General features: G+C 38.0%; 1 protein-coding gene across 5 annotated transcripts in view; it reads left to right on the top strand.

Annotated features, from left to right (window-relative positions):
- The window catches only part of SUPT3H (SPT3 homolog, SAGA and STAGA complex component), a 549,180-nt gene that overhangs the window by 180,849 nt on the left and 348,223 nt on the right, over positions 1-20,108 (top strand). Inside the window, exon 1 of one of the 5 annotated variants that reach the window (XM_010372541.2) lies at positions 6,592-6,667. The exons of the other annotated variants lie outside the window; for them this stretch is intronic. Within the exon in view, the coding sequence (XP_010370843.1) occupies positions 6,645-6,667 (23 nt within the window). The 5' untranslated portion in view covers positions 6,592-6,644. Of the gene's footprint in view, positions 1-6,591; positions 6,668-20,108 lie in introns of those variants that run through there. 5 annotated transcript variants of the gene reach the window in all.

Here is a 20,108-nt window from a genome sequence, read left to right as displayed (position 1 = left end):
ACACAATGAGTACAGTAGAGATAAGAACCAGCATTTGCTGAGAGTTTTTTTTTTAATCATGAAATGATGTTGAATTATGTTGAATGATTTTTCAGCATCAATTTATATGATCATATAAGTATCTTTAGTCTGTAGACATGGTGGATTACATTGATTGATTTACAAGTGTTGTAGCAGGCTTGCATGCCTGGAATAAATTCCACTGGTTATTGTATATACAGTGGTCTCTCCTTATCTGTGCGGGATACATTCCAAGACCCCCAGTGGATGCATTAAACTGCAAATAGTACCAAACCTGATTGCTATAAATTAGAACACATTTCTGTTCATGTCTTCCACAAATTTAATGCCTTTTCCACCTTCACTAAGCACTTATCATGCATTGTGGCCGTAACTTTTGCAGTTTGAGGCGGAACAGCAAAACTAGCAAGAAAATCTTTTTCCTTTTTCCCAATTTCATGAATCGAAGATTCGTTCTTACCATAGGTCTTAGCAATCTCAGCATAAGATTTCTTTCCTTGTTAAATCAAAAAGTTTTACCTTTCCAATTTAAGCAACCACTTTATGGCTTCTCTTTGGCAAGTTGGAATTGCCTGCATCACTGCTCTTGCCCTTTGGGGTCATTATTAAATAAAATAAGGATGACTTGAACACAACCACTGTGATGCTGTCACAGTTGAGCTGATAGAACTTAGAAGGCAGCAAAGTGACTAATGGGCAGGTAGCCTATGGAAGTGTGTACATGCTTAAAAAAGGGGTGATTCATGTCCTGGGTGGGCCAGAGTGAGATTTCATCATGGTACCCAGAATGGTGTGCAATTTAAAACTTATGAATTGCTTATTTCTTGAATTTTCCATGTAATATTTTCTGACCACAGTTGACAGTAGATAACTGAAACCTCAGAAAGTGAAACCATGGTAAGGGGGATCTGCTATAATTATTTTTCTATATTTCTGGACTGGATTCGCTAATATTTTGTTGATGATTTTGCATCTAAGTTCATGAGAAATATTGGTCTGTCATTTTCCGTTTTGTACTTTCCTTTGGTTTTGTTGTGCCTTGGTCTTTTTGTACTGTATTATTTTAGTATAAGAGTAATAATAGTCGTAAAATCAGGTGTTTCCCCTCATCCTTTATTCTCTGGAACAGATTTTGTAAAATTGGTGTGTTTGGGAGGAAAATTGTCTTTTCCTCACTCATCTTAGGTTCATGGCTGAGGCTGGTATAAAAAAAGAGATTGACAAGAGAAAAGATACATTTATGTAATAGAAGTTTTACATGGCACACAGCCCTCATAAGGGAAAGGAACCTGTGTAGGTTGTCTTTTTTTTTTTTCTTTTTTTTTGAGACAGAGTTTTGCCCTTGTCACCCAGGCTGGAGTGCAATGGCACAATCTCGGCTCAATGCAACCTCTACCTCCTGGGTTCAAGCGATTCAGATTCCTGCCTTAGCCTCCCAAGTAGCTGAGATTACAAGCACCCGCCACCCGGCCCAGCTAATTTTTGTATTTTCAGTAGAGACGGGGTTTCGCCATGTTGGCCAGGCTGGTCCCGAACTCCTGACCTCAGGTAATCCACCTGCCTCCGCCTCCCAAAGTGTTGGGATTATAGACATGAGCCACTGCATCTGGCTTTTTTTTTTTTTTTTTTTTTGAGAAAAAGTATCACCATGTTGCCCAGGCTGGACTCCTGGGCTCAAGGTATCTACTGGCCACAGCCTTCCAAGTAGTTGGAGCTACAGGGGTGCACACTCTGCACCTGGCCTAAACCTGTGTACTTTAAGTGCTAGGTTTGATGAAGAAGTGGATAGTGTGTGTATGACTGGATTAAAAAGTACGACCTAATGGTAGTAAACTGGAGGGAACATAGCAAGGTGTTATTCTCTGTGACCCTAAATCATCAGAGATCAGGATGTTCCTTTCCTGAGGATGGGAAGGACACCTCGCAAACGAGGATCTTATGGCTTGCTTCGGGGGAATGTCAGAAAATCCTTTCTAGATTTTATGACCTGGGTCAGGGGAGAAGAGCTGGAGGAAGGTAAGAGTGATTTACCTGCTTCTGAGATTTTCTCAAATTTTTCCAGCTTAAAATATTTTGGAGGAGTAAGTACTGAACCTTATTAGATGTTAATTCTACTTTAAATCTGGTAGAAGTGTGGTAGAATTTTCCTGTGAAACCATCTGAGCCTGGAGATTTTCTCTGTCATCTCCACTCTAACATTGATCCAGAGAATTCATTTGGGGTATTATATTTTTCAGTTGTATAATTTCTATTTGGTTATGTTTTAAATCATGTTTCTTTGCTGAGATTTTCCATTTTTTGAGATAATTTTGAAGGTTTTTTGAAACATGTCTTTGATGGTTACTTTAAAATCCTGTCATATAATTTAAACATTTGATTCATCTTAGTATTGATATCTGTTGGTTGTTTTTTCTCATTCATATTATGATTTCCTGGTTCTTGGGATGACACTGATTTCTGGATATTATGAGGCTTTGGATGTGTTTTTTTTGTTGAAGTGTAACATGAGGGCTGGGTGAGTATATACTCACCTTCCCACTGCCTGCCCTTTCCCCCAGTACCACTACAGCAAAATGGGACACTGACTTACATTGCTTTTGCAGATAGGATGTGGATGTTCACCTCCTCAGCCCACTGACGCCTTCTTGCTAAAGTGGTCTACCTCCCTTCCTGTTTACCTCTGGTTTCAGTTTAAGATCGGTCCCCTGCTGAGCCCACTGCTACCAGGAGTAGCAGGGTGAAGTGGAGTGCCCACCAGCTCTGCATTCCTTCACCTTCTTTGGCTTCATTGGTGCAGAGTGGGTTGGGACTCTGCTTCCCTCTGGGCTCTGTTGATCCTGATGGGTGGAGTGGAGAATAGGAGTGCTGAGTAGCCCTGCTTGACACTGCCTCTTCAGTCTATCAGCATGAAATAAATATATAGAGACAAGTCTCCAAGCAAAGATTTTATTTGGAAATAATATAGAAGAATTGCAGTTCAGGACACACAAACTTGGGTAGCCCCTAGGTGTGTCTGAAGAACAAAGGAAAAGTCTGGGGTTTTATTGGGGTAACAGAGGAAGCTTATGTAATTTGTTTTGCAAGTTCATTGGTGTTGGCAGTGTCTTGCAGGGGCTGGTGAATTCTGATTGGTGAGTGGCAGTTTCTAGGTAAAACTTGTAAGCTTAAAGTCATGGCAGGCTATTGCGATTTTGGATTGGGCTTGTGAGATAGTTGCTAAAATGTTTTTCCCTAAGACTCCTCCCACTCTATTTTTGTTGGGTATGAGAAAAAAAATCTCCTTTGCATAATCAGTTTTCACAGGTCTCTTTGCTTCTGGGTAGGTATGGAGACCCAGCTTCCATTGGGCATCAGTGACACCAGGGGTGGGAGGAAAGTGGAATACGAATTAGCCCCCACTTGTACAGTCTCCTTGTTGTTATCTGGTAGTTCAGGCTCAACTCCTTCCTGTGTCCCACTAACAACAGACATAGTGGCCATTAGCTGTGCTTTGGATTTCCTTCTTAATAAAGTCTCCTTGCTGCTGGGTCAGGATGGAGGCCTAGCTTGCTGCTACACCCTGTAGACACTAACCAGTTGGAGGAATGCAATCCACAGAGGGGAATGTAAAGTCAGTTCCTCCTGCTTCTGCCCCAGTGAAAATACCCTCAGCCTATCTGGTAGATGATGGAAAATTAGCCTGCCAAACTTCCTCATTGACTACTGTTGGGTAAGTTAGGCTGCCTGCAAGGATGGAATAGGTTAGAGGTTTTTGGAGTAGAAATTTTAACGTACCATTTGGCCTGCTGAAAGTGGGTAGTAAAGCTGTTTTTCAATTGATGATTGGCCGAAGTCAGGCAGATGCTGCCAAAAATGTTTTTTTGTTGTTTGCACACCCTTTTTCTGATCATTCCTTTGCTAGTTAGAAAAAAGCTTTCTTGGAGCTTTTTGTTTTTTTTTCCCGCTGCCTCATCGGAGTCTTCTGTATTACCCTGTTCGGGATATATGGGAGGCAATAAGGAGACGCAGGGGACTCATTGCCAGGTTATTTATCAAATTGTGAGTTCCCTAGGCAGCCAGCCCTCTTTTTTCCTACCTTTCAGCAATGTCCTGTGTTTTTCTTGTGTTGTGTTTTGGGTTTTTTAGTAGTAAGAGGAACGACCTGGGAGCTCTGGGGCTTTCCATGTTGATGCAACCAGAGATCCTTCAAAATACTGTTTTTGTTCACATAGGAACACTCAAAAATAAAATTAAATCTCATTATTATAGTGGAGTAATATTTGGTGAGAAATTTTTCCATGAAGATTTTCATCAATTTGTACATTGGGCTGTGATTCACTATTACCATTTCCCCTGTTAGAATAACAGGATTATTTTCCTATAAAAAAAGGGAGTGCTTTGTCTTTTAATGTGGTAAAATATATATAACACAAAATTTATAATTTAGCCATTTTTAAGCATACAATTTAGAGGCATTAATTACATTCATGATGTTGTGCAATCATCACACTGTTTCTAAAACTTAAAAAAATTTATGGACTTTTTTAAAAAGCAGTTTTAAATTTACAGAAAAATGTAAAGGAGGTATAGAGTGTTTCCATGTACTCTCTCCTTCCCCCACTTATTAACGTTTTGCATTAGTGTGATGTATTTGTTAAAACTGATGAACCAAATACATCCTGTATGTTCTGACAAATGTATGACATGTATCCACCATTACAGTATCATACAGTATCATACAAAATAGTTTCACTGTGCTAAAAATTCTTTGCGTCTACCTGTTCATCCCTTCATCTTTCGCTTCCTCATCCCCCACCAACCCCTAACAACCAATGATCTTTTTACCATCTCCATCGTTTTGCTTTTTTCAGAATGTTGTATCAGAATCCTACAGTAGGTAGCCTTTTCAGATTGGCCTCTTTGACTTAGCAACGTACATTTAAGGTTCCTTTGTGTCTTTGCAGCTTAGTAGTTCATTGCTTTTTGTTACTAAATATTTTCCAAAGCACTTTCATTATACTTGGTATGATTTGAATGTGTGTCCTCTCCAAATCTTGTTGAAATGTGATCTCCAGTGTTGGAAACGGGGCCTAGCAGGAGTTGTTGATCATGGAATGGGATCTCTCATGAATAGCTTGGTACCATCCACTTGGTGATGAGTGCGTTCTTACTCTGAGTTCACGCAAGATCTAGTTGTTTAAAAGCTTGTGGGACCTTTTTCTTCTCTCGTTTGCTCCCTCTCTTGTGATGCACCTGCTCCCACTTTACCTTCTGCTATGAGGAAATTTGTATTTTCATTACAAATTATCTAGTCTCAGTTACTTGTGCATGTTACTTATGCAATGTGAAGACGGGCTAACACAATAGCTAACAGAAACTCTGTATACATTCCGCAGTTACTTTCCATTCCTCTCTCCCCCCAGCTTTTGATAACCGCTAACTTACTTTGTCTCTGTCAATTTGCCCATTCTAGACATTTTATATAAGTGGAGTCATACAATATTTGTCCTTTTGTGTCTGGCTTATTTTACTTAGTACAATGCCTTCAAGGTTCATTTATGTTGTAGCATTTATCACTACTTCATTCTTTTTGTGGCTGAATAATATTGTATGCATATACCACCTTTTGTTTATCCATTCACCTTTTCACATTTAGGTTGTTGCCACCTTTTGGCTATTTATTGTGAATAATACTGCAATGAACATTGATATACAAATACCTGTGTAAGTCTGTCTGCAGTTCTTTGCATGTATAACTAGGAGTGGAATTGATGGATCTTATGGTAATTGCATGTTTAACTTTTTGAGGAACAACCCAGCTGTTTTTGACAGTGACTGGACCATTTTGTATTTCCACCAGCAATGTAAGAGGATTCAAGTTCCTCCACAGCAAGCTGACACTTGTTATTTTCCTTTGGTTTAAATAGACATCCTGGTAGGTATGTAGTTGTAACTTATTGTGTTTCTGTGCCTATGGCTTTTTATGTTCAAAATAACGATAAGTCATCCAAAAAAGAAATACAGCCTTCCATCCCTGTCCTGTGTAGATAAGAGACTTCATATTAAACTTTCCTAGGTCAAATACCATATAGGAATTACCACTTAAAAATTGAAACCTTTTGCAGTGAACCTAAAACTGCTCTAAAAAAGTGTATTTAAAATAGAAAGGCAGGCCGGGTGCGGTGGCTCATGCCTGTAATCCCAGCCCTTTGCGAGGCTGAGGCGGGCAGATCACCTGAGGTCAGAAATTTGTGATCAGCCTGGCCAGCGTGGCAAAACCCCATCTCTACTAAAAATACAAAAATTAGCCAGGTGTGGGGGCAGGTGCCTGTAATCCTAGCTACCCGGAGGGCTTGAGGCATGAGAATCACTTGAACCTGGGAGGCGGAGGTTGCAGTGAGCCGAGATTACGCCACTGCACTACAGCCTGGGGTTTAGAGTGAGACTCTGTCTCTCAAAATAAATAAATAAAAAATGAAAAAAAAAAAAGACACAAATGAGCTATTTCTCTATAAGCTTTATGGGACAGTAACAGGAGCAGTTGTGGCTCCTTCAGAATACTCAACACTGAACACTGGAATTTTGTTACAGGCATCAGCTCCTTCTATTATGAATACCTTTTGAAGACATCAACTCCAGCACCTATGGTGCATAAACATTTATTAAGGTAAAGTACAATTTTAAAAAAGGAAATGTATTATGATAATGTTCAGCGAAAAAGGATGGACTTACTCTCAACCACTGTGCCTTGAGAATACAACTAGTATTTATTTTCAAAGTGTAAATTTACTTAGCACTTTCAAAAGCAGTTTTATTAAACAAGATATAGTTTTAAATACCTATCTTGGACCAAGGTGAACAATCAGATTGAGTCATTACTTGGAAGATACAAAATAAATTCAGTTATATTGGAGATATCTGCTAGGAAGAAATTCCCTTCACCTTCTTCCCTAAGATTCTAAAGTAATTCAAAGGAAATCAATCAGTTTAGCAATAAACTTGATGTTGTCACATGAGAATAACTGGTATCTATAAAGAGAATCTTTGAATCATAGAATTATCTGTTTCTTAATATAAGCTTATTTTTAGTATAGTTTATCCAAATTCTAAATATGTTTTCATAAAAGTTTGGGTTCCATAATAAATACATAGCCTAAAAATTACCATTTTTTTATACCACTTGAGTCTACCTAAGGGCCTAGCACCGTGGTGTGGTCTTCATGTAGGATGCCTTCAAAATCTGTTAGTTTATTTAATAAATTCATGAGTACTGCTGCTAGAGATAAGGTTAGTCAAAAACCAAAACCTCTGCCATTTAGGAGCTGATATGGCTAGGCTTTGTGTCCACACCCATATCTCATCTTGAATTGTTATCCCCATAATCCCCACCTGTGAAGGGAGAGACTAGGTGGAGGTAATTGAATCATGGAGGCAGTTGTTTTTTTTTTTTTTTTTTTTTTTTTTAATTCTTTTGAGACCGAGTCTCGCTTGGTCGCCCAGGCTAGAGTGCAGTGGCCGGATCTCAGCTCACTGCAAGCTCCGCCTCCCGGGTTCACGCCATTCTCCTGCCTCAGCCTCCCGAGTAGCTGGGACTACAGGCGCCCGCCACCACGCCCAGGTAATTTTTTTGTATTTTTTAGTAGAGACGGGGTTTCACCGTGTTAGCCAGGATGGTCTCAATCTCCTGACCTTGTGATCCGCCCATCTCGGCCTCCCAAAGTGCTGGGATTACAGGCTTGAGCCACCGCGCCTGGCCCATGGAGGCAGTTTTCCCCATGCTGTTCTCATGATCCCCCTTTGCTCAGCACTTCTTCCTGCTGTCTTGTGAAGAAAGTGCCTTTCTTCCCCTTTGCCTTCCACCATGACTATAAGTTTCCTGAGGCCTCCCCAGCCATACTGAACTGTGAATCAATTGAACCTCTTTTCTCTATAAATTACCCAGTCTCAGCCAGTTTTTTATAGCAGTGTGAGAATGGACTAATACAGCAGTTGAATCTAGTAGTAGATTATATGTGCACACACACATCTACAAACATATATGGTATATATATACCAATAAACAATTTTTATTAGATGTTAAGTTATATAGTAGGAAGTGCTATGTAAATAAATAACTCAATCTAGTATTCAGCAAAAATGTGGACAAGGAAGTAACATTTAATTTTTTTTTTTTTTTTTTTTTTTTTCAGTGATGAGGGCTCACTATGTTGCCCAGGTTGGATTTGAACTCCTGGGCTCAAGTGATCCTGTCATCTTGACCTCCCAAGTAGCTGGGACTCCAGGCGTGAGTTACCATGCCTGGTTTAGAGACATTTTAGACATTTTAGATGAATCATGTGTAAGGAGAGATAAATGAAGATATTTCAGATAGATATTTCAGAGAATGGCTATTTATTTTTATTCTGTACCTAATTCAGTCTAATAAAATTTCCATATTATATATGTACAAAACATTTGGAGAATATAGTTTCAGAACATCAGGAAGATGAGATATAAAAACTTTTTTATAAATGTTCCTCTAAAATAGAACATTTTACTACAAACTGTATATTATTCTTTTAGACTAGTTTGTAAAGGTGCTGTTTTATAGCTTATAAAAGTGAAAGCTGTTTTAAGCAGTTAGCTTTATGCACCATTATGGCTGTTGATGTTCCTGTTGCCCAATTTTTCTCTTATTCATCTCACTTTATGCTCAATGGTTCTTAACCTGCCTCATGGTCTGTATCTTAGATTTGGAGCATAGATTATAGATTTGAAAGAAAGAGGTCAGAATCTTTTATAATAGTATACTTAAATACCCTTATGTCATAAGAGAGGAGTCAAACTCCAGAGATGTAAAAGATTAATTTCTTATTTATTTAGAGAAAGGCACTACACTCCTGCTTTATAACTAGAATGTGTCTTTATGCCTGTTAACAAACCTGAGGATCACATCAATGGGTAATCTTGCCTATGATCACGTAGAACGTTAATGGGACAACCCAGCTTAAATCTGTTGACTCTTAACCACTGTTCAGTACTTAGCCAACAAAAGCTGCACATTGAAAGTCTTTTTCAGGTTTCTTCACTTTTTGATGTTGAAGCCTGGTTGCTGAAGTGAGCTAGAATGAAAGATTAGAGTCAGGTGGATTCTATTTATCCCTGAATGAAAGAATTACTGGGTCAGATCCCCAAGCAAACCATTGTGGCCACAAACAGATGCACTATTTTCTAGTAACTCTGTGGGCAGCAGGGGCACAAAGGTAAAAAGGCAGAGGGCAGTGACATGAGTAGAACAATAAAGTAGGTATTGATAGTGCAAAGTGAGCAGTACTGTAAAATTTTTTTGATTATACATGGTTGGGGCATCAGTGATGTCTTCCCCCGAAAGAGGACAGTAAAATTCAATTTTGCTATTGGCATGACTTAAAGAAGTGTTAATGCCTCTGAAGCATCTATCTCTTAGACTTTTGAAGTATGTATGTGGCCTTTTCTGGCTCTATGCTGATAAGTTCTCCCCAACATCAAGATTCCAAGTCTCAGTTGACAGAGTATGGTTTACAATTATTATTAGAATTTAGAACCACTGAAAATAATCAAACTTCTGCATGTACTACAGGTAACAGATGTCAGCGATAAAATCACTTAACGAAAAGTGACTGGCTTTCTTAGGAAAAAGTGATCAGCTCTGGAATTTGGTAAACCTGATTTGATTTAAATCCTGCTCCTATAGTGTGTGACCATGGATAAAGCAGATAATCTCTGTGAACACTAGTTTTGTAGATTAAATGAGATTATGTTTATAAAGCTTATAGCACAGTGCCTGATATATACTCAGTACCGTGTTAACTGTTTTTATTAATAAAATGAGCTTGTATTTGTAATTGCAAAAATGTAATGGTTACCACATGTTACCTTTGATACTAAGTTTGTGCCTAAAGTAGTGGGGAAAATATTCTGTTAAGTTTATATAAGATTTATAATATTTCAAGTAGTAACCATAAATTTAAACCTGTGTGAAGAAACAAGAATTAACATTCTTATTTTGGTGATAGATATTAAAACAGTGTTTTTTGAAGAAATCCACAAAGAATTTACCAGTAGAGTTCTTAAGTGTGTGGTATCAGGATGTTTAGTGTCTGATTCTTTGTATGTACCTTCTCCAGTATTAGAAATCTATATGCTTTGTTTACATCTTTATTTCATCACATATTGAAGCTGAGTTTTTGATAAAGGAATTTTTGTTTCATTGATATTTTTCAGATTTTTATCTGTTGAAGGATAGCCAATATAATTCCTCAACTACTAATTTTTAAAAATATCTGGGCCAGGCACGGTGGCTCACACCTGTAATCCCAGCACTTTGGGAGGCCAAGATGGGCGGATCACGAGGTCAGGAGTTCATCATATTGGCCAGGAGAACAGCCTGGCCAATATGATGAAACCCCATCTCTACTAAAAATACAAAAATTAGCTGGGCGCAGTGGTGCGCACCTGTAGTCCCAGCTGCTTGGGAGGCTGAGACAGGAGAATCGCTTGAACCTGGGAGGCAGAGGTTGTAGTGAGACGAGATCACACCACTGCACTCCAGCCTGGTTGACAGAGCAGACTCCATCTCAAAAAAAAAAAAAAAATTATCTATCTATCTATCTATCTATCTATCTATCTATCTATCTATCTATCTATCTTTAAGGATTTATCTTCAGACTTTTTTTCCCCCTTTTTCAGGCACATTGCATTTCTATTTAATCATAAATCATCAATTATGTTCCTATTTAATCATAAATCATCTGTTATGTTCCTATTTAATCATAAATCAAGTTGCAATCCCTGGATTCAAAGAGTTTACGCTCTGAGATGGTCAGGATTGTTACAGATAAATAGAGGATAGCATAAGGATTATATTTTATAGACTATGAAGATAAAATAGGTCTGGGCATGGTGGCTCATGCCTGTAATCTCAGCACTTTGGGGGCCGAGGCGAGCAGATCGTGAGGTGAAGAGATGGAGACCATTCTAGCCAACATGGTGAAACCCTGTCTCTACTAAAAGTACAAAAATTAGTTGGGCGTGGTGGCGCATGCCTATAGTCCCAGCTACTCTAGAGGCTGAAGCAGGAGAATCGCTTGAACCCGGGAGGTGAAAGTTGCAGTGAGCCAAGATCGCGCCACTGCACTCCAGCCTGGCAACAGAGCAAGATTCTGTCTCAATAAATAAATAAATGACCATATTCCACTGGAATCCCATCACTTTAAAAAGCGAGTAGAGGCCAGGCGCAGTGGCTCACGCCTGTAATCCCAGCACTTTGGGAGGCTGAGGTGACCTGATCACGAGGTCAGGAGTTCAAGGCCAGCCTGGCCACCATGGTGAAATGCTGTCTCTACTAAAAATACAAAAATTAGCTGGGTGTGGTGGTGCATGCCTTTAGTCCCAGCTACTCAGGAGGCTGAGGCAGGAGAATTGTTTGAACCTGGGCAGCTGAGGTTGCAGTGAGCCAAGATCGTACCACCATACTCCAGTCTGGGCGACAGAGCAAGACTCTGTCTGAAAAAACAAACAAAAAAAAGCAAGTGGAATTTTTCTCAATGCCTTACCAGAAGGGAAGGATTTCAAATAGTTGTCTGCATTTTATGACAGCTAGGTGTTGGTATTACATAAGATCATAATTTTACTTTTATCAGTCTTAAAGTGACTCACTGTTCAATTTGGGGACACTGGTTTGAAAGGTCCTCTTCAGTTATAAAGCATAAAAATACCATGGTGGTTTTGGGTTTTGATTAAAAATAGCATGTACTGATTTCTGTGTAGGTGTACTTACCATATTTGTTTATATTTATTCAGTGTTGGTGTTGCCTTTATTTCTAGCAAATATTTCTGAAGAGTATTTTTGCCTTGTTTGTGTTGTAAAATACAGAAACAACAAAACTGAATGTATAAATTTATACACAATTTATAATGTTAAATAAGGTATTCATTTTAGAAAATAATATGACAGGTTGCTTTTTTTCTTTGATTTATGTATCTTCTGATAAATTAGTGCCCTGAGATTAAAATTTGTTTTCATCATCTTAATTCTCATGCTTAAAGCTAATATAGATACAAAAAATGAATACATTTCACAAGTTTGGACAGTTAGTAGAAATTAAAATATACCAGTAGCTATCATGCATATAATATTTTACTGTTTATACAACCAGTATGTCCTTTTGATTCTACTGCCAATATGATAAGGGAATGTTACTGTCTCAGAGCACTTACTTGACTTGCCTGTGTTATAGCACTTTGATACCACCAAGACATTTGACTCTAGATTCCATGTTCTTTCTGTATTCCTCAAGGAAGTGTCTTGATTTTAAAATTATTTTCATGAATATTGGACTTATGATATCACAGAATTAAGTTATACGACATTCCATTGCACTTTGGAAAAGAAAACAGAAGTTATGCTAGCATTCTTATGTTAATAGTTAGAAATGACAGCTGTGGAGATGCTAGGGAACCGTTAGGCCCTATGGAAGTAAAAGTAATTGTAGGATCCAAGTTAAGTAAAAGCAAATTACCGTATTCACATTCTGAACACAAATTCAAGGGACTATACCAGATTCAGAATTTTAAATCAAAAGAAAAAGAAAAAAAGGAAATGAACCTGAACACCTTTCCTTAGTAGTCATTTTTATTTCAGTAATGATAAACTAACACACCTTTTGAAGATTATGATAAAGTACACAGATGGGCTTTCGTACCCGTAAACAGAATTTCACTGAACTGATTTCACCTACAGGGAATTTGTGGATGTAGTCAACAGTCAATGAACATAAACATTTTATTTGGCTGGAGAGGGCAGAGAGGTTTTTCTGTAGAAAGGAGTGTGGGGATATGCACTTTATTTGTAGACTGAGGAAAATTTCATGTTACTGTTTTATTTTAATCCGAAAAAAATTGAGGACACACAAAGTACTGCTCAAAGTTTTTAACTGTCTTTAATTCAACAAGACTCACATTTGCATCCAGTGTAGAATAATGCCTGTGGAATTATTCAGAAATGATTTTTTCTTGTTCTGTCAGCCCTAGGAACGATAATAACATCTCTGTAGCTATTACAAATATTGATAGTATGCCCTTTTAAGAGGTAAATTTTCTTACCTAGAAGTCTACCAAGAGTTGTTTTTTAAATCATACCCTGTCCTAAATCAAAGTGAGGCAACTATTAACTTTCTGTGTTGAAATGGAGAAGTGGGAAGTATGAAGGCAAGCTCCAGGAGTCTGACTTAATGTGTGACCATTCCCACCCTCTGGGGCTGTGCCCTGTGGATCTATTTTGAGCTTCCAGACTCAAAAGTAAATAATTTTATTTAGCATCTTCTTTATATACTGGTTTGAACCTTAACTTTGTAAGTTAAAAAAAAAATGACATTGCAAGCAGTATATCCTCTTAACTGATTTTGTATTCATATACTTTGACTAAGTATTTGACCTTGAAATCATAGGATGAATCTTAGAGATTTTAAATGTATTACTGTTATGGCTAGAAAATAATAAAACTACATTTTACAGAAAGAAGCTCTTAGATTTATTAAGATTGCTCATCAAGGAGCTATCCGCAGAATAATCTGAAGAGCTTTTCCACAAATTTCTCCAGATAATTTGGGCATTTTTATACAAAATGCTTTTAAAAGACTCTCAACTCTGATATTAAATTAGAAGCAACTTTACAATAGGACCTGAACATATAAAACATTTTTGTTATGTTCAAGCAATATTTTGGATAGTTCTTACAATAAACACAATAAATGCTTATTTAATGCATAATTCTTATTTGGAATAAAGTAGCATCTAGTGCTGCACACAGTTGGATGATAGCGAATGTTTATTTTGTCTGGGAGCCTCTTTTACAATTATAAATATAAATTTAATATTCATAATTTAGAATAATTTTAATAATTTAGAATGATTATTTCCCCAGCATTATGTTACACATAATGCAGTTATTCCCATTGCATTATGTGTAACAGCAGCATGGTTGTTGATTCTGAAAATAAGAATGCATTGGAGTAGTAAAAAAATGAGCCATGGAGTTTATACGAGACCAAATTATACCACTAATTTTGTCTTAATTTTTTTCCTCATCTGTAAATGAATGAGTTGGGCTAGATTTCAGCTCTAAAATTTTATGAATGTTTTTGTAGTTATAAAGAAAAATATATGGACTCTAATTGTATGCTCATTTATCACCCTTTTAAAATTCTCTGATCCATTTAACAATTAGACTTCATACCCATCACTACATTAAAATCAATCATTCATTCAAAGTTCAACAGTGCCACTGGAGTTAACAAGTACAATTGTGTTTCTTCAGCACCAGTTGAGCAGAATCTGATCAGTTTTTGACAACTTCCTGGCTGATTTTTTGAAAAAATTTAAGTCTCTTTATGACATTGGATGGCATTGAAGGCCCTTTACAGTTTAAGCTAAGCTTTCTCTTTTGCTCTTAGCTCTGGTAGCAAAACCCTTTTCTTTTCCATACTATGCCAGGTGCATGTATACTTACCTCTCATTGCTCACAGTGTTCACTTTACCTGGAAACAACCAGAATCCAACTTTCTCTGGCCCAGATTTACCTGAGTTTCATGGAATCAGAGATTTAGGCTCAGGGTTTATAAGTAATTTAAAAACAGATGCAGCCAGGATATTACCTCAGGTCTTACTGATTTACTGTGTGATCCCCAAATATCTGAGACAGGTCTCAGTCATTTTAGAAAGTATATTTTGCCAAGGTTAAGGATGCACCTGTGATATAGCCTCAGGAAGTCCTGAGAACATGTGCCCACGGTGGTCGGGATGCAGCTTACTTTTATACATTCTGGGGAGACATGAGTGCCAGTGTGACACTCAAGGAACTGCTCATTGGACCATTTTGGGTTTTGGATTTTTGGATTAGGGATACTGAACCAGTATAGTGCAAATATTCCAAAATTCGAGAAAATTTGAAATCTGAAACACTTCCGATCCCAAGCGTTTTGGATAACGGATACTCAGCCTGTTACTGTATCCTAGCATAAATTGTGAGATTCCTAGAAAGCAGTAATGCCCTGAAGAACACAGGTAAACAATTTTCCAAACAAACTAAAAGCAAAGGAGCATAATTGATTCTCTAGTGAGAGGTACACTTTCATGTGATGTAAGAAGTGAACTTTGCCAGGCACGGTGGCTCACACCTGTAATCTCAGCACTTTGGGAGGCCGAGGTGGGTGGATCACCTGAGGTCAGGAGTTCGAGACCAGCCTGAACAACATGGAGAAACCCCGTCTCTACTAAAAATACAAAATTAACCGGGTGTGGTAGCACATTGCTGTAATCCCAGCTACTGGGGAGGTTGAGGCAGGAGAATTGCTTGAACCCAGGAGGCGGAGGTTGCAGTGAGCCGAGATAGGGCCATTACACTCCAGCCTGGGCAGCAAGAGTGAAACTCTGTCTAAAAAAAAAAAAGAAGTGAACTTTATTTTGCCAGTGTCAAAGTCAAAACTTGAGTGAAGATATTGCTATGTTTCATCAAAGTTAAGTAAATATTTCTCTCAAATGTTTTTTCATCCTCTAAATTTTCCTTATTCCAGCTAGGAAAAAAAAAAATTAGCCAAAATCAGAAGTCTCTTGTGTCCTAGAAGTTTTCATTGAGTGCTACCATTCCTAAGGTAAAAAATGTTGAGTTGACCAAAAGATACAGATGATCAAAACATTAAAATTATGAAGCAGAAAATATGGCACATATGCAAAGACAGAAAAAAGGTAAGAAAAATTCACTCCCCACCCTCAGTTGGCCTTACTACCAAAAATTACTTCAAAAAGATTTCTTAGTATGACTTCATCTCAAATCTCACATAGGGATAAGAATTCTAGCAACTTCACAGGAAAGATAATCGCTTAGTTATCATTTAGTAAGCCCATTCAGAGCAGTGGAGCTAGATGTAAAGTTCCAAGAGAAATTCCAGGAGACCATCAGACTTTGGTAGACTTGAAAAGCATTCTTCTGGTTGCTGTCACTTCTTTTCCTTTTCGTTCTTGCCACCCATTAGGTTAAAATGAGAAGAAACCAATGACTTTGGCTAGCTTTTATAGCACCTACACTTCTGTCCATTAAGACCTTAGCCCATTTGAGGAATCCTACCCAAGAGCACTCTTACACTACGAGGTTGTGTCTTTTCAGAGATCTTAATGTGCTCCTGGCAATTCAAATTTAAGGCTTTTTATTAAATAAAAAAATTATTTGCTTATTAGGTATGTATATAAGAGTGGAATTGGAATTGCTTGGTCATGTAGTGTATGTTTACTGTTTAAAACTCCGCCAAAGTATTTTCCGAAGTGGGGTACAATTTTACTTCCCTGCAAGCAATGCATGAGAGTTCTGATTACTCGTATCTTTGCCAACGCTTGCTCTTGTCAGTCTTTTAACTTTTAGACATTCTAGTGGGTATGTAATGGTGTGTAAGTGTCATTTTAATTTGCATTCCCTAATGACTAATCATGTTGGACATCTTTTCATGTCCCTCTTAGCTATTCAGATATCTTCGTTTATGAAGTGTTTATTCAAATCCTAAACTCAATTTTTATTTTTGGGGATTTTGCTTTTTGTTCTTTTTACCGAGTTGTGAGATTTCTCTTTTCTCTCCTTTTTCTCCCTCCTCTTCTCTCCTTTTTTTTTTTTTTTTTTTGAGATGGAGTCTCACACTGTCACCCAGGCTGGAGTGCAGTGGCCCATTCTCGGCTCGCTGCAAACTCTGCCTCCCAGGTTGATGCCATTCTCCTGCCTCAGCCTCCTGAGTAGCTGGGACTGTAGGCGCCCGCCACCATGCCTAATTTTTTGCATATTTTAGTAGAGATGGGTTTCACTGTGTTAGCCAGGATTGTCTCAGATCTCCTGACCTCATGATCCTCCTGCCTTGGCCTCCCAAAATGCTGGGATTACAGGCATGAACCACCGCTCCTGGCCCTCTCCCCTCTGTTTGAGACAGGGTCTCGCTCTGTCACCCAGGCTGAAGTGCAGCAGTGCAGTCACGCTCACTGCAGCCATAAGCTCCCAGACTCAAGCGATCTTCTCACCTTAGCCTCCTAAGTAGCTGGGATCACAAGCGCGTGCCACCACCTCCAGCTAATTTTTAAATTTTTTGTAGGAATGACATCTCCCTGTGTTACCTTGACTGGTCTTGAATTCCTGAGCTCAAGTTATTCTCCCGCCTTGGCGTCCCAAAGTGCTAGGATTGCAGGTGTGAGCCACTGTGCCTGACCTAGATTTCTTTATTTAGTCTAGATTTCTTTGTTTAGTCTAGATACACGTCTTTTATCAGGTATGTGTTTTACATGTATTTTCCTCCAATTTGCGTCTTATTTCTTCTCTTTCTGGGATTACAATTTTACCTATGTTAGATCATTTAGTATTTTCTCACAGCTCTTGTGTTCTCTGTTCCCTTTCCTTCAGTCTTTTTTTCCCCCTTTGTTTATCAGTTTAGATCACTTTTGTTCACTTGTCTTTATGTTTTTGGATTCTTCCTTTAGCTATGTCCTTGCCATTAATAAGCTCATCTAATAAATTTATCTCTGATGTTCTGTTTTTTATTCTTAGCATTTTCATTTGATATTTTTTGTATGTTTTGTTTCTCTTTTGCAATCCTTCTTTTCTGCATGTTGGGCCCTTTTCCACTAGGACCTTTAACATATTAATAACTAGCTAATTTAAAGCTTTTATACAATATTTCTAACATCTGGATTATCTCTCATACTAGATTTGTTGATAACTTTATCTTTTGGCAATGGTTTCATTTTTGTGTTTCGTAATTTTTTATTTGGAATGCTGGATAATGCTTTTAAATGAACAGCATAGATTGTGTTAAAGAGTATTTACTCATGGAAATAGGCTCATCTCTTCTTCTGTTAACTGTGAATGGTAGGGTCAATCAGTAGTTGAGCTATTTTGGATTTTGGTGTTGCTACATTCATTTTTAGTACACCAGGCTTCAGTTTTCTCCAGTAGAAAATAATATTACCTTGTGTTTAGTATGGGCTCTCTGGTACTGGTGGTTTTTCTCAGTGTTCCAGCTCTTTCAGGATAGCTTTCATCAGTGCCTGTAGGGTTGCACCACAGACAGGAAATCTCTCTCTGTGCTCTTGCTCTTCCCTCAGCAGTAAACTGCTGTTCCGTGTTATTGGATGTGAGGCTTGCAGTGAGGACAGAATGGAAATTTATTAGTTCTCAGCCTTAATCTTAGGTGGGCCCTGCATACATGTGCCTTGGGGGTGTGACCTTCTTTGTGTACACGCCTTACCCTTCTATGCAATCAAACTTTGCCTTGTGTCTTCGGAGTCTTGGGCTTTACATGACTTCTGCTAAAGTCTTGACCCAGAGTTTCCTGCTGCTTCTCTGGTGGCTTAAACTTTTGTTTGGTGTGAGAGAGCAGTTATTGTGGATCTCTGCATCCTAAAGTAGAAGCAGAACTTCCAAAAAATTTTAATATACTTTTTAAAATAGGAAAATGGGTTGAATTTTTATGGCAAAATATAAGTTCACAAAGAAATACCTATTTATGGCAAGCTGCTTTGTGAAACACTCCTCAGACTGTCTGGTATACATGTTTCTCTTCTCTGACCTTAGGGGAACTTTTGTGGAAACTTTGAGAAGTACCGAGTCTTAGGCCCAGCAAAAAACAAAGGCAGAAAAACCCACCTTAAAACACTGGTGAGTCATCAGTGAGGCAGACACTTGTAGGTTGACTACCGAAGCACTCACTCCCTAACTCCTCTCTTGTCTCCCTGTAGAAAGGAGACTGGAAAAGCTAAATATTTTTATTTTTAAAGAATTTTATTTTAAAGAATTTTTGTAATTCTTGGTAGTTAGATTCTGTAAAGTCACCGTGAAGACTGAATAAGCAAATTCTGAACTATTGCTGCTAAGGAAAATATGAACAAACACACACACACACATGCACACACACATTTCATATAGGCTATATAATCTTAATCCTGAAAACTACTCATCCTGGTAGAATCTCTCTTTATTTAACAAGAGAAACTGAGATTCAGGGTGTTAACTGACTTTCTGATGCCCCATGAATAGGTCCCAGATTTGAGATTCAAACTCATTCAACTGGTTCCAGAGCTGGAGCTACTTGCATTACACTGCACTGTCCCCCACAGTCTCTGTCCTCTGATGGTCATCTCTGTATGAGAGCTGAAACAAGAAGGCAGAGTGTCTCCTTGTTAGACCTTAGCTGGGAATACATGCATCAGATACTCAGATTTTTCACTGCTCTGCATGTTTGCTAATGATCGTGAAAACACAGCAAGTACTGATTTTGGGGTTACAAGTAAATTTTGGTGAGTAGGCTGATTCACAAATATGGGATTGCAAATAATGAGGATCACCTGTATTTACTTTTTAACTCTCCCTAATAGTCAGGGATGGGTATGTGACAGAGTTCTTCTGGTTAAAAGTAAGTAATTAAATGTGTGCTGAGGACCTGTTGCTTTTTTTTTTTTTTTTTTTTTTTTTTTAATTAAAGTGACAAGTGAATGGTGCTGCATCACCCTTTTCTTTCTGATTTAATGTTGATTTGAGTTGAAAAGTATGGCAGTGATCCTCTGACAACAAGGTAACAAGTATAAACATGAAAAGCAGGCCTGTAAGGTGAAAAGATAGTGGTCCTTGGTTATAGCAATGAGCAGCTAAACCCATCCTAGCAAACACCTATGGACAGTCATTTTAATTGAGAAAAATAACTACCTACCTATTTAAGCTGCTGTTGGTTAAGCTTTTTGTTATTTGGAAAAGAATGGTTTCCTAATTGACAGAGCCAATAATCCAGCTTTTACGTAAGTTTTTTTAAAAATAGAAAGTTAATATATTTACTGGCAGTTGATTATGCTCACTCCTTTACATATGTAATACTTATGTACTATATTAGATAGAAGATTATTTTAACTGACTCTATTCTTGACCAGATTTAGGTAACAGTAAATTACCTAAATGCTAAGTTAAGTGCAGTATTGTAGTGCATTTCTTTTGATAATCACAAACAACAATGCAATTAGCAGTGAAATGAATTGTGCCAACTTGAACTTTGTCTTTCATGACATTATTACTT

This window comes from Rhinopithecus roxellana, chromosome 4 (genome assembly GCF_007565055.1).
Source record: "Rhinopithecus roxellana isolate Shanxi Qingling chromosome 4, ASM756505v1, whole genome shotgun sequence".
Classification (NCBI taxonomy): Eukaryota; Metazoa; Chordata; class Mammalia; order Primates; family Cercopithecidae; genus Rhinopithecus; species Rhinopithecus roxellana.
Note: the sequence above shows the minus strand (reverse complement) of the source record. Positions and strands in the feature narration are given on the sequence as shown.